This window comes from Peromyscus californicus, unplaced genomic scaffold (genome assembly GCF_007827085.1).
Source record: "Peromyscus californicus insignis strain IS unplaced genomic scaffold, ASM782708v3 Scaffold_14__1_contigs__length_90479793_seg_2, whole genome shotgun sequence".
NCBI lineage: Eukaryota > Metazoa > Chordata > Mammalia > Rodentia > Cricetidae > Peromyscus > Peromyscus californicus.
The window spans coordinates 62,991,660-63,009,341 of NW_026294436.1; the positions used below are offsets into that span (position 1 = coordinate 62,991,660).

At 43.4% G+C, this 17,682-nt stretch overlaps 1 protein-coding gene across 4 annotated transcripts in view; it reads left to right on the forward strand.

Moving 5' to 3' along the window:
• The window catches only part of Efcab2 (EF-hand calcium binding domain 2), a 108,189-nt gene extending 91,746 nt beyond the window's left edge, over positions 1-16,443 (forward strand). For 2 of the 4 annotated variants that reach the window (XM_052737774.1, XM_052737773.1), the window contains exons 4-8: positions 6,846-6,925; positions 7,663-7,705; positions 7,798-7,864; positions 13,292-13,402; positions 16,311-16,443. In XM_052737774.1, the coding sequence (XP_052593734.1) occupies positions 6,846-6,925; positions 7,663-7,705; positions 7,798-7,864; positions 13,292-13,402; positions 16,311-16,426 (417 nt within the window). In that variant the 3' untranslated portion in view covers positions 16,427-16,443. The remainder of the gene's footprint in view (positions 1-6,845; positions 6,926-7,662; positions 7,706-7,797; positions 7,865-13,291; positions 13,403-16,310) is intronic. The other 2 variants (XM_052737775.1, XM_052737776.1) reach the window with 2 other exon arrangements.
• Positions 16,444-17,682: the final 1,239 nt, after the last annotated feature.

Sequence of the window (17,682 nt, forward strand, 5' to 3'; positions counted from 1 at the left end):
TCCTCCTTGTCCTGCCTATACTTCCTGCCTGGCCACGGGCCAATCAGTGATTTATTCATTGATCAATCAGCAACACATTTGACATACAGACCATCCCACAGCAGTCTATTGTTCTGTCCCCTTTTCATTTCTGATTTTGTTAGTTTGGATATTCTCTTTTTGCCTTTTAGTTAGTTTGGGTAAGGGTTTCTCTATCTTTTTGATTTTCTCAAGAATCAACTCTTTGTTTCATTGATTCTTTGTATTGATCTCTTTGTTTATATTTTATTGATTTCAGCCCTCAGTTTCATTATTTTCTGCCTTCTACTCCTCTTGGGTGTTTGCTTCTTTTTGTTCTAGAGCTTTCAAGTGTGCTGTTAGTTGCTAGTATGAGATCTCCACAATTTCTTTATGATGGCACTTAGTGCTATGAACTTTCCTCTTAGCTCCACTTTCATTGTGTCCCATAGGTTTGGGTATGTTGTTCATTCATTTCACTGAATTCTAGGAGGTCTTTAGTTTTTTTCTTTAGTTCTGTCTTGACCCAGTTTTCATGAGTTTGTAGACTTTTTGCATTTCTGTTGTTGAAATACAGCTTTAATCTATGGGTAGTCTGATAAGATACAGGGGGTTAACTCAGTTTTATTGTATCTGTTGACTTGCTTTGTGACCTAGTATATGATCAAGTTTGGAGAAAGTTCCATGAGGTTCTGAGAAGAAGGTATATTCTTTTCTGTTTGGGTGAAATGTTCTATAGATATTTGTTGTTCTATAGATATTTGGTTTATTTTTATTTATTTATTTATTTTTGGTTTTTTTTTTTTTTTTTTTTTTTTTTGGTTTTTCGAGACAGGGTTTCTCTGTGTAGCTTTGCGCCTTTCCTGGAACTCGCTTTGGAGACCAGGCTGGCCTCGAACTCACAGAGATCCGCCTGGCTCTGCCTCCCGAGTGCTGGGATTAAAGGCGTGCGCCACCACCGCCCGGCGATATTTGGTTTATAATAATGTTAACTCCATTATTTCTCTGTTTAGCTTTTGTCTGGATGACCTGTCCATTGGTGAGAGTGGGGTATTGAAGTCTCCTACTATTAATGTGTGAGGCTTGATATATGATTTAAGCTTTAGTAATGTTTCTTTTACAAATGTGGGTACCCTTGCATTTGGGGCATAGATGTTAAGAACTGAAACATCATCTTGGTGAATTTTTCCTTTGATGAGTATGAAATGTCCTTCCTTATCTCTTTTGATTAATTTTGGATTGATGTCTATTTTGTAAGATATTAAAATAGATACACCAGCTTGCTTCTTGAGTCTATTTGCATGGAAAACCTTTTTCCAACCCTTTAATCTGAGGTAATGCCTATCTTTGATGTTGAAGTTTCTTGTATGCAGCAGAGGGATGAATCCTGTTTTTGCATCCATTCTGTTAGTCTATGTCTTTCATTTTTGTTTTTTGTTTTTTTGAGACAGGGTTTCTCTGTGTAGTTTTGGTGCCTGTCCTGGATCTCGCTCTGTAGACCAGGCTGGCCTCGAACAGAGATCTGCCTGGCTCTGCCTCCCGAGTGCTGGGATTAAAGGCGTGCGCCACCACCACCTGGCTTAGCCTATGTCTTTTTGTTGGGGAATTGAGTCCAGTAATATTGAGAGATATTAATGACTAATGATTGTTAATTCCTGTTATTTTGTTGTTGATGATGATGGTTTTGTGTGTGGGTTGTGCTTCCCTTCTTTTGGTATTTGTGATGTGAGGTTATTTCCTGTGTTTTCATGGGTGTAGTTAACTTCTTTGGGTTGGAATTTTCCTTCTAGTACCTTCTGTAGGGCTGGATTTGTGGATAGATATTGTTTAAATTTGATTTTGTCATGGAATATCTTGTTTTCTTCATCTTATGGTGATTGAAAGTTTTGCTGGGTATAGTAATCTGGGCTATCATCTGTGGTCTCTTAAGAGTCTGCAGGACACCACCACTCCAGGCCTCTCTGACTTTTAGAGTCTCCCTTGAGAAGTCAGGTGTAATTCTAATAGGTCTGCCTTTATATGTTATTGGCCTTTTCCCCTTGCAGCTTTTAATATTCTTTCTTGATTCTTTATTTTAGTATTTTGATTATTGTGTGGTGTGGGGACTTTCTTTTCTGGTCTAATCTATTTAGTGTTCGGTAAGCTTCTTGTATCTTTTTTTTTTTTCCGAGACAGGGTTTCTCTGTGTAGCTTTGTGCCTTTCCTGGATCTCGCTCTGTGTACCAGGCTGGCCTCGAACTCACAAAGATCTGTCTGCCTCTGCCTCCTGAGTGCTGGGATTAAAGGCGTGCGCCACCACTGCCCGGCAGCTTCTTGTATCTTTATAGGCATGTCCTTCTTTAGGTTAGGAAAATTTTCTTCTATAATTTTGTTAAAAATCTTTTCTGGACCTTTGAGTTGGGAGTCTTCTCCTTCTTCTCTTCCTATTATTCTTAGGTTTGGACTTTTCATAGTGTCCCAGATTTCCTGGATGTTTTTTGTCCAGAATTTTTTTTTTCTTTTTTTTTTTGGTTTTTTGAGACAGGGTTTCTCTGTGTAGCTTTGCGCCTTTCCTGGAACTCACTTGGTAGCCCAGGCTGGCCTCGAACTCACAGAGATCCGCCTGGCTCTGCCTCCCGAGTGCTGGGATTCAGAATTTTTTTTTAAGATGTAACATTTTCTTTGACTGTTGTATATATATTTCTTCTATTTTATCTTCAATGCCTGAGATTCTCTCTTCCATCTCTTGCATTCTGTTGGTGACGCTTGCGTCTGTAGTTCCCATTCGTTTACCTAGATTTTTCATTTCCAGAATTTCCTCAGTTTGTGTTTTCTTTATTGCTTCTATGTCCATTTTCAGATCTTGAACAGTTTTATTTGTTTTCTTCACCCATTTGTCTGTTTTATCTTGGTTTTAAGGGATTTATTCATTTCCTTCAGTTTGTGTTTTCCTGGATTTCTTTAAGGGATTTATTCATTTCCTCTTTAAGGACCTCTATCATCTTCATAAAGTTGGTTTTAAGATCGTTTTCTTGTGCTGCAGCTGTGTTGGGATGTTCAGGGCCTGCTGTTGTAGGATAGCAGGGTTCTGGAGTAGGATAGCAGGGTTCTGGTGGGGCCGTATTACCCTGGCTGTTGTTGATTGTGTTCTTACACTTGTTTAGGCATTTGGGTTAGGCATGATTATAGGTCCAGGTGCTGATTTCTGAGTTTGTCTTTGTTTGATGGGTGTTTTGTTCCTTCATTTCTGTTTCCCCTTTGGTCTTCTGGTCTTTGTGGTCTGGATTTCTGGCTGCCAGTGTGACCTCTGGTCCAGCAGGGAGTCTCTGTCCAAGTTGGGGGCTGGACTTCTGGTGGCTAGCTTGGCCTTTGGTCCAGCAGGGGATCAAAGTTGAGGATGGGACATAATGATGAAGACGGGATTGGGGATTGGGGATAGTGTTGGGGGGTTGGGCACCAAAAGAGAGGTCTGTGGATGGGCTGCCTATGGCTGGTGTGGTTCAGCAGTGTCTGCCTGAGTTGCCCATCTATTTTTCTGACTGGCATGACCTGCACCAGTTCTTCTAACTGGTGTGGCCTGTACCTGAGCAGCAGGTATCCTGGGGTGGGGGAAGGAGCCTGGCAGCAAGGGTGGGTAGTGGGGTGGGGAGGGGTGGCGGCAGGGGTGGGTGGTGGGGTGGGAAGGGGTGGTGGCAATGGTGGGTGGTGGGTGGGGAGGGGTGGTGGCAATGGTGGGTGGTGGGTGGGGAGGGGTGGTGGCAATGGTGGGTGGTGGGTGGGGAGGGGTGGCGGCAGGGGTGGGTGGTGGGGTGGGGAGGGGTGGTGGTAGGGGTGGGTGGTGGGGTGGGGAGGGGTGGTGGCAGGGGTGGGTGGTGGGGTGGGTGGTGGGGTGGGAAGGGATGGTGGGTGGTGGGGTGGGAAGGGGTGGCGGCAATGGTGGGTGGTGGGGGTGGGGAGGGGGTGGCGGCAGGTTGGATCTTTGGGATCCAAGCTGAGGGTGTAGGAGGGTTCCCAGGGGGGGTGGGCCTCTTAGCTGTTCTTTTGAAATGGTGTGGCCTGTACCTGAGCAGCAGATATCCCTAGATTTTTTTCATATATTTTGACTATGGTTTCCCTTTCCCCAATTCCTCCCAGATCCTCCCCACCTCCTCTCACCTAAATCCACACTCTTTCCTTTTCTCCTTAGAAAACAAATTGGTATCTAAAATAATAATAAAAACACTAAATTGGAAACCATAATATATATGCAAAAGACTGTAAGATTAAAAAAAGAGCCTCCAAAAACGCCATTGAGTTTGTTTTGTGTTGGCCTTCTACTGCTTGGCTTGGTGTCTGCCCTTAACAATGGTTTGTACCTCCAGTGAGACTCTATTGGAGACAACTAATTGTTCATTTGTGAGTGGTTATCAATTGCAGATAGTGTCAGGGTTAGGGTTGGGGGCTTGTGTCCACTTCCCCTCTCAGCACAAGACCCCATCTGGCCCAGACCCATGCAGGCCCTGTGTATGCTGCCACAGTCTTGGTGAGTTCATATTTGTGTTAATCCTGCTGCATTTAGAGGGCCTTATTTTCTTGGTGTCCTGAATCCCTTGTGGCTCTTAAAGTCTTTCTGTCTCCTCTTCAGCAGGGTTCCCTGAGCCCTGAGGGGAGGGATTGGATGGAGACATCCCATTTAGGACTGTATATTCCAAGGTCTCTCACTTTCTGCACATTGTCTAGTTGTGGTTCTCCATGTTCATTCCCATCTACTACAGGAGGGCGCTTCGCTGATGATGGCGGAGCAAGGCACTGATCTATGAGTATAGCTGAATGTCATTAGATGCCTATAGTTCTTCTTTTTTTTTTTTTTAAAGATTTATTTATTTTTTATGTGTACAGTGTTCTGTCTGCATGTATCACTGCAGGCCAGAAGAGGGCACCAGATCTCATTACAGATGGTTGTGAGCCACCATGTGGTTGCTGGGAATTGAACTCAGGACCTTTGGAAGAGCAAGCAGTGCTCTTAACCTCTGAGCCATCTCTCCAGCCCATGCCTATAGTTCTTGTTCTAGGATTGAGGCTTCCTGAGACTTGCCCATTCTGTATTAGCATGTCTATTGGTGTTGTCCTTATTCAGGTCACATTTAGGCAGCCATGTTGGTGAGACTTCTGGGCATAGATTCTCTGAATTGTCTAGGAGACACAAGAGATTGACTTTTAATAGTCTGCCCTGGGCTTTAAACCCCAGAGTCCATGAACACTCTACCCTTGAGCTGCCCCTGAGTCCAGATATTTAACTTCTAAGTCTTGTGTCTGGGAGTTTCAGACTACTGCCCATGTACAACAGAGCTATAGTAACACGAATTGTCAAAATGCTCAGCTCAGAACTTAGAGGAAGCTGAAGAAATTGTTCACATGCTGATGGGTACAGAAACCCTGGAACATGTGTCCCTAGATGGGTTTGAGTTTCTCTGATAATGGAGTCTGAAGACTCTACTCACACTAGGTATGAATCTCATATGAACATTAAGAATAGTTGTCATTTGGATGACAGTGCATTCTACTTAATAGCCACCTATAGATTTATTTTTTGTTAAAGCAATAAATCTCTTAAAAACTCATCTGTTGAATTGGGATCTATGAGCCTTTTAATAGGGTTTTTGAAAGAGGGTGCAAAATTTATAGCTCCGTATAAATTGCCTGACAGGGAAGTTAAGGTTAGAAGAGCTTTGTTCAGTCGGTCTGTCATAGTTGAACCCAGAAGCAAAAAGACCTGTTTCATCCTCCTCCTGCAGTGCTAGGTGCCAGGAGCCTCGTTTTTAGAATAGTATTCTCTTAACTTAGGGTGGCAGAGCGGACGGAGTTCTATTACTCAGGAAGACATTTCATAAGTACAAGACTGATTTGAAATGTTGACTGATCTCATTTAGTATTCTTCATGTCAGGGAAAGACAGTGCATTTGTGCAAGTCAGAATCTGGGAGTCATCTTAGACCCTGTTCCTTATCTGTCACAGGTGCATGCAGTCACTCTGTCAGATCTTAAAGGTCTCCTGGTCACACACCCACTCTCCTCATGGCCACCACTCCAGTCTGCACCATCACCCTTTGTCTGAAGAAGCCACCTCCCCCACAACAGAGTCACCTTTCAAAACACACACCCGTGAGAGCATCATTGCTTCACACTGTTCTCAGGACAGCACAGGGAATGGCTAGCCTGTGGATGATAAGGTCTCTCTCCAGCGTCACCTTGAAGAACTGCCCTTGCTGGGATCTGTGCTCCAGCCTCACAGCCTCTTCTTGCCCTTGAGAAAGCAGCCCAGACACCACTGTTTGCCAGTGACTCCCTGGCCCCTCCCCCATCAGAGCTGTTTCTTGTCTCTGCTCTCTAGACCCACACTCCTTTACTCATGGGGTCTGCATAGATCTAGAATTAGACATTCGAGCCAGGCATGGTGGTTCATGTCTGACATGCCACCATATGGGAGGCTGAGGCAGGGGGATCACTGCACAATTGAGGTTACCCTATATAGTGAAAACAAATTGGATATTTGGTACTATGTTGGGCGTGTGTGTGAGCGCACATGCCAGAGGTTAACTTTGAGTGCCAGTCCACTGTGATGCGGTTACATATCTTGCTTCTGATGTAAGTGCTGGGAATTGAATTCAGGTCCTCATGGTTGCATGACAAGCATTTTACTGACAGGCATCTCCTCAGCTACTGGTGGTGTGGTAGTTTGAATTATATGTGTCTCTCCTGCAGAAAACAGGCTCCACAAGCTGCATTTATGCCCATATTCTCATCAAGTTCCAACACTTGGTTCAGGGTTGGAAAAAAGTAGTTGCTCCATATATGTGTTGAATGAATAAATGGCTGTTTTTAATTGTTTAGGTAGAGGAAGAAGAACCCACTGGATACATTCGATATGAAAAATTCCTTCCAGTGATGACCAGAGTACTTCTGGAGAGAAAGTAAGGGGGTAAACCCAATTTTAAGGCAGGATAGCTAGAATTACATTCATTTCAAAACATTTGACTTGGCCAGGTGTGATGCCTTATGCCTGTGATTCCAGCATTTGAGGGGGCTGAGGCAGGAGGATTGTCACAAATTTGAGGCTAACCTTAGTTACATAGTTTCAGGCCATCCTGAGCTACATAGTTTGGCCTCAAAACAAAACAAAACAAAACCACTTGGCTTTTTATATTTTACTTACCCAGTATATGTCTTAGGGTAGTTTCCTCTAGCCTTTCAGGGTTCTTCAGGCTGGTTTAGGGGTGTGCTTATAAATATCAACCATGCTAGTGTTTATTAATCTAAGCAAGGTAAATGAAAAGGTGAAGGAGCTACAAAAAAGAACAATGTTGTAGTTATGTTTAATTGTGAATTATCATTTTAAAAGAAAAATTAACACTAGTTACTTTCCTAGCATAAGTACAGCATTAGCATTAGGCATTTGAGTGATTGTAGAGGTTTTGGTCCTAGATAAATTTATTTTCATATCAACGAGAGATGCTAATAGGTAATAATAAACATTCCTGAGGGGTAGGCACTGTTGATTTTCAGATCCAGAAATCCAAAGAAATTTCATCAAGGGAAATGCCATTAGCTTCGTATATTAGTGGCTTTTATTTTGTTTAATGCAGTCATTTATCATGTAGAGACTGAGATAAATATGCTGGCATTAATTCACTTTATTATAAAATTACAGATACAGACCAATTGCTGAAGATGTCCTTCTTAGAGCTTTTGAGGTAGGTGAGCTCCAGGTTATTCATGTATATATGAAAAATTAATTCATCATATAGAATTTATTCAACAAAGAAAATAAATCTGCTTTCCCCAGGTTTTGGATCCAGCTAGACGAGGGTTTCTGACTAAAGACGAACTGGTCAAGTTCATGACTGAGGAAGGTCAGAGTGCTTTGTTTCTTTTAAGAGTAATTTATGCAAAGATTAATAGGTTTAAAGATGTTTATTTTTTTTAATTTTTTTATTTTTTGGTTTTTCGAGACAGGGTTTCTCTGTGTAGCTTTGCGCCTTTCCTGGAACTCACTTGGTAGTCCAGGCTGGCCTCGAACTCACAGAGATCCGCCTGTGCCTCCCGAGTGCTGGGATTAAAGGCGTGCGCCACCACCGCCCGGCCCGTTTATTTTATTTTTTTTTAATTATGTGTGTGTGTGTGTGTGTGTGTGTGTGTGTGTGTGTGTGTGTGTGTGTGTGAGTGCGGTACCCATAGAGGCCAGAAGCATTGTGTCCCCCTGTAGCTGGAGTTACAGGTGGTTGCCACCTGACATGGATACTGGGAACTGAACTCAGGTTCTCGGCAAGAACAGTGCATGGTCTTACCTGCTGAGCCATCTCTGCAGCCTGAGTGAATATGTTTTAAACAGTTATGCAAAAGTTATAGGAGATGATACTTTAAAAGCAATTATTTGGTTAATAATTTTGGTTTGGTTTAGTATTTGACTTTGTGTAATAGAAGTGTAATGATTGCTTGTATAAATTGTGTTTACCTCTTTCACTTAAAATACTTCCTGAATAAAAGACATGACACTTAAAGAACACAAACTGTCATAAACCAATGTCTTTTAAGACAGAAGACTTGAATTATAGTATATAAAAATTTCCTTTAAAAGACCTTCTTAGGTGGTAAAGTTGTAAACAATATAGCCTAAATTGAATGTGAGTTCACATAAAACTATATTTTCTTATGATAATGAGACTTCCTCCCACAAATACCTATATATTCCCTTCAAACGTTCTCTTTTTACATTCGTATATACATGTGCTTTCCCTGACTGTAAGCAGCTGGATGGACAGTCGTTAATGCTGCTGACACACACACACACACACACACACACACACACACACACACACACACACACCCTATACTAATATACTAAGGGAGGCGTTCTGCTTCCTCAGCTCAGCTCCCAGATGCACAGAGCAAGTCCTGCGTGATGCAGCAGTCACACATCAGTTGAGAGCATGGACATGGGTATCATTTTGAGCAAGGAGACCAGTATTGGAAGCTCTGTGCATTCCTGGTTTGGCCTTTTTAACTCAGGTCACATCAGGAAACAGGAAGTGAGAGAAGGAATAGTGTGAAAGTCATAGCTGCCATCCAGGACCGCCCACCATGTTAAAATCATCTGAGTGGTTAACTTTATTAATTAACCAAAGATGAAAGGAAGTAAACCCTAAAGTGTATTGGGCCACAGGAAATGACTAAAAACAGCCACAGAGGTCCAGTGACTCCTACTGTGTGCCTGTTGTATGTTTGTTGGTAAAGCACAGTGGGAGGTAATGATACTGGAATCTGATCCCTTTCTTGAGCATATTATAGTCTTACTGGGGAAGCAAAGCTAACCTGTGAGATAGATCAATAGGAGACATTAGAAAAATAACTATCAGAAGATCAATGCAAGCTCAAACTAGCCTGGAAAGCTTGGCCCGGGGAGGCTGACAGAGAAAATAGCTTCCTTGAGAAGGTAGATTTATTTGTTTGCTTTTGTTTTGAGACGGGGTTGCGTTCCGTAACCCAGGTGAATCTGTGTATCCCAGGCCAGCATTAAACTCAAGGCAATTCTCCTGCTGCTGCCTCCTAGATGGGATTACAGATGGGAACCACCATGCCTTGCTTCAGAAGATAGGGTGAGCCATTGAGGGCAGGCATAAGAAGATCTTATATGTTGTAGTCCCTCACATATCATAGGTATGAACATATGAGTTCCAACAAAAGAGCTATGAATGAACAAACAAGTAGCAGAATGAAGACAGGTAAGTCGGTTTGTGGGAAATGGATCAAGCAATAGGAACAAAATCTGGAAGAAAGGCAGCCAGGCACATGGAGGGAGGTGAGCTCAGCCAGCCTGCGAGTCCTGTTGGCCAACAATAGGAAAGGGATGGAGGTGGATTGGGGCTAAATTATAGAGGCCTGCTCTTGAGTTTGGGTCATCCCCTGGGCGGTGGAGAGTTGGACTGAGTCACCCAGTTCAGCCCTGCTGTGGGAAAGAGATACTGGTGCTGGTCGGTTTGTAGGTGAGTAAGAAAGGATCAGCTAGTGAGATGAGTTGGGAGTCCCCTTCAGCATTCCCAGATTCCCTATATGGGTCTGGCCTGGCGTAGGGAATAGAGAAAGGGAATTGTTGCAGCAGAACTCTATCACAGGACCTTGGGCCGTGGTGACTAACAGAGAGCAGGAACAAAATGGGAGAGGAGTATAAAGTAACACCAAGACTTTGCCCTGGACCACGGAGTCAATGGTAGTAATGCTGCTGACTGAAACAGTGAAGTCAGGGGCTGGCTGCACTGTGTGTAGGGACAACATGGCCGTGAGGGTCACAGAAAGGTGCTTATGAGAATTTCCAGGACGGAATACTTAGAGAGTTCTGCACTTCCGGACAACTGTTGGATATCCTAATAGACAGAGCCTGCATTAGTTCTTTTCAGAGGAGACTATAAATGGTTTTAGTTATTTATTCCATGTTGTATGAGTCAGTATATTTGATAGGTATGTATAAGATGCACCATGTCGTCTTAATGTGTCATTATTACTGGATGTAATATATCCTCCTTCTAAGTGCAGTTGCACCTGCCTAGTCCAGTACAATGGTTGCTTAAGAGGTAATTCTTTTCGAGACAGGGTTTCTCTGTGTAGCCCTGGCTGTCCTGGAACTCACTCTGTAGACCAGGCTGGCCTTGAACTCACAGATGCACCTGCCTCTGCTTTCTGAGTGCCTGGATTCAAGACCTGCACCACCAGGCTTGGTTAAGAAGTGATATTTTGGTTCTGAAAACTCCAAATTGTTTTGAAGTATATCCAAGTTTGGGAACTATAAAGTTACTTCCACAATCTTTTCATGGTATCCACAGAGCAGCCAACACACCTTTAAGTTTACGAATGTACATTCTACATGCCCAGGAGATTGTAAGATAAACACTGCAAACCATACTGAATCAAGTACCTACAAGACAGAGTCCATGTGTGTCCAGGATGTATATTGCATCAGATGGTATTTAGCATCAGGGAAGATCTCAAGTCTTTTTTAAAACAAATACATGTTGCTATGTTTCAGATGTTCGTGCAAGCACTATTTGAATCATAACACATTTAATCCTTATCCCAAGCCCATGGGTGGAGAGTGTTACCATCATCTGTATTGTGTAGAGTGGGAAGAGAGGTTAAGCAACCTGCCCAAGGTCATAAAGCTAGTAAGAGGGCGAGAGTTTGAATCTGTGAAGCTTGTCCGTCAAGCTTGTGCTTTTCCTGCTATCTTAAATCAAGTACTGTACAGCTCTTTCCTTGCCCAGTGTGGCGGTGACTGCTGTGAGCACGGCTTAGTCTAAGCAGTACAGTGGAGTGCTTCGGCCGAGGTTGGTGCTCTGGCCTTCTGGCCTCAGACTCAGTCCCCACTCACTTGCAGGGCATGCTGCATTGCTTGTGTGCTGTAAATGGAGATGGTAGTTCTCCCCTCTTGGGAGGTGTTGGGAGATTAACTTAGTCAGTTATGTGTGAAACACTTAAATCAGTGCCAGACTCACAGCAGTAGTCAGTGAGTGCTGGCTGCTGGGTGCTTCTCTCCCTTCCTTCCTTCCTTCCTTCCTTCCTTCCTTCCTTCCTTCCTTCCTTCCCTCCTTCCCTCCTTCCTTCCCTCCTTCCTTCCTTCCTTCCCTCCTTCCTTCCTTCCTTCCTTCCTTCCTTCCTTCCTTCCCTCCCTCCCTCCCTCCCTCCCTCCTTCCTTCCTTCCTTCCTTCCTTCCTTCCTTCCCTCCTTCCCTCCTTCCTTCTTTCCTTCCCTCCTTCCTTCCTTCCTTCCTCCTTCCCTTCCTTCCCTTCTTCCCTCCTTCTTTCCTTCCTGTCCTTCTTCCTTCCTTCCTTCCTTCCTTCCTTCCTTCCTTCCTTCCTTCCTTCCTTCCCTTCTTCCCTCCTTCCTTCCCTCCTTCCTTCCTTCCTTCCCTTCTTCCCTCCTTCCTTCCTTCCTTCCCTTCTTCCCTCCTTCCTTCCTTCCTTCCCTTCTTCCCTCCTTCCTTCCTTCCTTCCTTCCTTCCCTCCTTCCCTCCTTCCTTCTTTCCTTCCCTCCTTCCTTCCTTCCTTCCTCCTTCCCTTCCTTCCCTTCTTCCCTCCTTCTTTCCTTCCTTCCCTCCTTCCTTCCCTCCTTCCTTCCTTCCCTCCCTCCTTCCTTCCTTCCTTCCCTCCTTCCTTTCCTCCTTCCTTCCCTCTCTCCCTCCCTCCTTCCTTCCTTCCTCCCTTCCTCCCTCCCTCCATTCCTTCCTCCTTCCCTTCCTCCCTCCCTTCCTCCCTCCCTCCCTCCCTTTCTTCCATGCTGGGAATCCCCAAGACCTTGCACATGGTAAAAAATCATTCTGTCACTAATCTGTTTCTCAGACTTTGGTTATTTTTTGTTTGGGTTTTTTGTTTGCTTTTTGTTTTTTGAGATAGGGTTTCTCTGTGTAGCCCTGACTTCCCTGGAACTCACTCTGTAGACCAGGCTGGCTTTGACCTGCCCTCTGCCTCCCAAGCACTGGAATTAAAGGGGTACACCATCACTACCTAGTTGTCTGTTTTTTTTAAGTCAAAGCTAAGTCTAGCCTCAAGCTCACTTCTGCAGCCTGAGTGCTGGGATTGTAGGTATGCACCACTACACCTGCCACCCATTATTAGTGTGCTTTTGAGACTTACATCCAAGTTTACTTGGCAGTGGATTTAGATAACAAAAATCGGAATTTGTCACTTAAGTATTTCAGGAATTCTTTCTTAGGAAGTGGGTGTGATGATGCATGTATATGAACCTAGCACTCAGAAGGCCAAGGTAAGAAAAATGTGAGTTTGAAGTCAGACCCCTGGACTTCATAGGACTCTGTCTCAAACAACAACAAAACAAAACAAAAATTAAAAATGAAAATCACAAAGCCCTTACCTATCTGCCTAAGTTCTGTACTGGTAGTTGAATTCCAACATAGAAAGCACTGTGGACGATGAGAAGTGTCTTAGGCTAATAAAGTAGGTAACGTGGTATTTGAATGTAATTGGCCCCCATAAGCTCATAGGGAGTGGCACCATTAGGGGGTGTGGCTTGTTGGAGGAAGTGTGTCACTGTGGGGGTGGGTTTTGAAGTCTCATATATGCTCAAGCCACACCCAGTGTCTCAGTTCATTTCCTGTTGCCTATGGATCAAAGGTGTAGAATTCTCAGCTCCTTCTCTAGCACCATATCTGTCTGCACACTGCCATGTCCCACCATGATGATAATGGACTGAACCTCTGAACTGTAAGTGAGCCACCTCAATTAAATGTTTTCCTTTATAAGAGTTGCTGTGGTCACGGTGTCTCTTCACAGCAATAGAAGCCCTAATTGAAGACAGAAGTTGGTACCAGAGACTGGGGTATTGTTGTGAGAGGCCTGACTGTAGTCAGAAATTTCTCTGTCCTGCCTTGCCCAGCAGTCCAGGTACATCTCTCCCACCCATAGTCCCACAGCCGCTTATAAAATAATTACTCAGAGGCTTATATTAATTACAAACTGTATGGCCTATAGCTTCAGCTTCTTGCTAGCTAGCTCTTTCATCTTAAATCAACCCATTCCTATTAACCTATGCATTGCCACATGACTTCGTGGCTTACCAGTACTTTCACGTCTTGCTTCTCCTGGCAGTGGCTTGCAGGTCTTCCCCTGCCTCTGCCTGTCCTCTTCGTGTCTGTCCAGTTCAAATGTACTGCTTAACCTTATTCTGCCTTGGCCATTGGCCAAACAGCTTTATTTATCAACCAATCACAGCAACACATATTCACAATGTACAGAAAGACATCCCACAGCACCTGACCATACTTTTGTTTGAGGGAACTTGGAACTGTGGATTATAGAAGCAGTTGAATGCTTTAAGTGCTGCTTAATGGGCCATACTAATAGGCACATCAAAGACAATGGTGCTGAGTGTGATTTGATGAGCTGTGGGGGCCTGGCTCAAGAGGTTTCAGAGGAGGAAATATTAATATGTGGCCTAGAGACCGTTCTTGTGATATTTTGGTAAAGAACATGGCTGCTTTTCCCTCTTGTTCAAAGAGTCTGCCAGAGGGTAAAGTGAAGAGTTTTGGATTAATTCTGGTGGCAGAAAAAAAATCTCAAAACAGCCTAATATAGACGCTGTTGTGTGGTTACTAGTGTTCATGCTTATAAAGATTTATAGTGAAAAGGAGCGAACTGAGAAAGGAAAAATACAAAATGTACAACTTGAGGAGAAAAGGAGCACCAGAAAGTGGAATGGAGTTAAATCCTGTGGTCAAGGAGATAAACAGATTAAGAAATGGGATAAAGGGAGTGGGTAACCTCAGGGCAAGATCCCACCCAGCTAAGTTTCCAATTTATGAAAAGGAATAAAAGCAAAGCTCAAAGCAGGGTGTGGTGGTGCACGTCTTTAATCGCAGCACTGGGAAGGCAGAGGAAGGCAGATCTCTGAGTTTGAGACCAGTCTGGTCCCCACAGATCCCGTTCTAGGTCAGCCAAGCTTGGGCCATGAAGGAAACCATGGAAAACAGAAAGTTGGTAAAGATGTAATTGAACGAGGGGGCCATGTTCCAGCCCCCAGAAAGCAGCAGAACTTGGTAGCTTCGGCCACTTGGTTCTGGAGTTAAGGATAGAAGAAAAGGAACTCTGGACTTTGCCTCTGCAACTAAGGAAAGCCACTGAGGCCAGGCTTCACTGATTGGAAGCCTAAGAGAAGCCATTGACTGAAGCTGTGAGGCTGAAGCCTGGATTACCTTGGAGAACCCAAGCTGTTAGAGATGTCAGAGTTGTGGGCTACCTGCTGAGGAAAGCTGCTAACAGGGACTGGAACCAGCTCAAGAGAGAGAAGTGTGTTGCAGTCAACAAAGCTGAAAGGAATTGGAGAGCTGAAAAGCATTTTGACATCAGATATGGGGATGCAGAGTTTGGAGTTTGCCCGGCTGGTTTTCAGACTTGCTTTGGTCCAGTATTTCCTCACTGTGCTTCCTCCCCTATGTTTTAGAATGGTAACGTATCCTGTGCCATTATATGTTGGAAGTATGTGATCTGTTTTTTTTAACTTTGATTTTATAGGGGATTACAATTAAGAGATTTCATGAATCTCAAAAGAGACTTTGAACTTTGAAACATTGTTGAGACTGTGATAGACTATGGGGATTTTTGAAATTGGACTAAATGTATTTTGCATTATGATATTGTTACAAGCTTATGGAGTTCAGGGAGTGGATTATGGTAGTTTGAATGTAATTAGCCCTCATAAGCTCATGGGGAGTGGTACTATTAGGAGGTGTGGCTTGTTGGAGGAAGTGTGTCACTGTGGGGGTGGGCTTTGAGGTCTCATATATGTTCAAGCCACACCCAGTGTCTCAGTTCATTTCCTGTTGCCTGTGGATCAAAGGTGTAGAATTCTCAGCTCCTTCTCCAGCGCCATGTCTGTCTGCATGACATCATGTCCCACCATAATGATAATGGACTGAACCTCTGAATTGTAAGCCACTCAATTAAATGTTATTTCCTTTATAAGAGTTGCTGTGGTCATGATGTCTCTTCACAGCGATAGAAACTTTAACTGAGACAGTAACCCTCCTCAAGCCTTGGTTTGCATAAGACTTTTCCCCTAAAGGTCAAGCGTGATGGCCTGGATGCCCTGTATTTAAATTAACATTGGGACATAGTTCTGTCTTAAATAGCCTGCAGCTTTTTCTATATTCTTTTGGAGTTTCTGTCCTGCCCTGGTGAAGCCAGTTTCTAAGATTGCTCTCAGTTGTTACCTGAGTGTAATTAAAGCCCAGATTTTCTCTCCAACTTTTGATTTCATCTGACATCAACACCAGCCCAGACTGAAACACGGGGGAGTTTTAGGCTGATGATGAGTGGCGTCTCTGGTGGGGTTAACCCAGTGTGATTGAGACAGACCTGATGTAGTAGTGGGTGAGTGTCTGGTCCCTCTCTTCAGCAATAGCTAACATTTAACCATCTCTCCATAGTTTTACTAAACACAATAAGTTTTACTAAACACTTATAAGACTTTAGCTTCAAGCAAATACTTTTGCAATTTCAATAATTTTAATTTAAGTGAATAAACAACTTTGTTCATGATGTTTTATGTACTCCTGCTGTTTTGACTGAAATAATGTATCCTATAGGTACCAGCAGGGTAGTAAATCTGCAGCCTTGCAGGGTGTGTGGCAGCATGCCTTTTGAACCTCTGGATTCTCCTGTGTTGGCTGTACAGCTCCAGTGGAGAAAAAACTACAACAGCTGGGGCCTGTGGGCTCCATGGTGATGAAGCTGGCTAGTGGAGAGAGAAAAACCTCCTGACTATAAATGATGATCTCTCTTCTTGTCTCTCCAGGTGAGCCTTTTTCTCAAGAGGAAATGGAAGAAATGTTGTCTGCTGCAATTGATCCTGACTCAAATTCCATCAATTACAGGGACTACATCACAATGATGGTGATAGATGAAAATTAAATGCTCCAAAGACTTAATTTCTTTGTTCTTCTTTTAAGACGACTATAAAGACTTAATTTCTAATTGAAAGGATAGTTTGAAAATTGCTTGTCCTAATTAATTTCACACTTTAGCTTATTATTTCCATATTTAGTGCCTTATGCCATAATTGTTTCAAGGTATTTTGTTTTGTAGAGATGACCAATTTAAAACATAAATTATGGAATGACAAATTAATTATTTAAAAGGAACTGTAAAATACTTTAACGCTAAGTGTATTATTGCTTATTTTCCACAACTAGGCCAATGTTACCTTGAAATTAATTAAACAGAAAATGAAGATTGATCATAACACCCTAAGATTTGCCATAGAAAGCTCTTGTGGGGCAGAACAGCCCCAGCCTGGACACGGACAACATTGTGGTGCTGGCTGCTTTTTAGAGCAGCATAGATGCTGCTGAACGAGGAGCAGAGCAACTGGAATAACCACTAATAATTGATTTCTCGTGAATGCCAATTACAAATCTCATTTGAGAGTCTAATAGCTCCGTGTAAAATTGAAATGTGCTCATCCAGCATGTTGCCATTTATGGAACAGCTAAAGGAGGTGAGATAATTGAATCCAGAGAAAGGAAGACTGAATGAAAACTGGAAATGGCAATTCCTTTTGTGCTCTTTAGAATCCTCATCTATTCAGAGTATCTGTCATGGGAATATTGTCCTGAGTACTGAGTGTATTCAGTCTGTTGTTACCAGAATGGAGTACCTGAAATGGACTGACTCTGTAAGAAAGAGGTTCATTTAGCTCACAGTTAGAGATGTTAGGGTCCAGGTAACACTGTGTATGCTGAGTGAGGGCCACTCTTGCATGCACCTTGCCAAGGTGCAGCTAGCCAGACAGGAGCACGTGGTGGAGCAGTCGCAGAGACTGGGAGGGGAGTCAGGCTTGCTCCTTTTACAGTGGTCCTCTCATGAGAATTACTTTCTAGGCTGGGGAGGTGGCTCAGTGGGTAAAAGCATTTGCTGAGTATGAAGATGGATTGGATTCTAATTAATCAAAGGCACAGTTTAGTGAGGGAGACTTGCAAGTCAGTCAGCAACCACACATTCAGGGACTAAACATTGCACACGGGAAGCAGTTGACTCAGCCTGGTGGGGGTGAGGGTGTTTCTAGTGGACAGTCTAAAACAGGTAACATGGGATTTACTGACTTAATAGTTCGTAAGTTCTGAAAAAGTCAGTCTTTGAGTAGTTTACTTCAGAGACAGAGCGTGTCA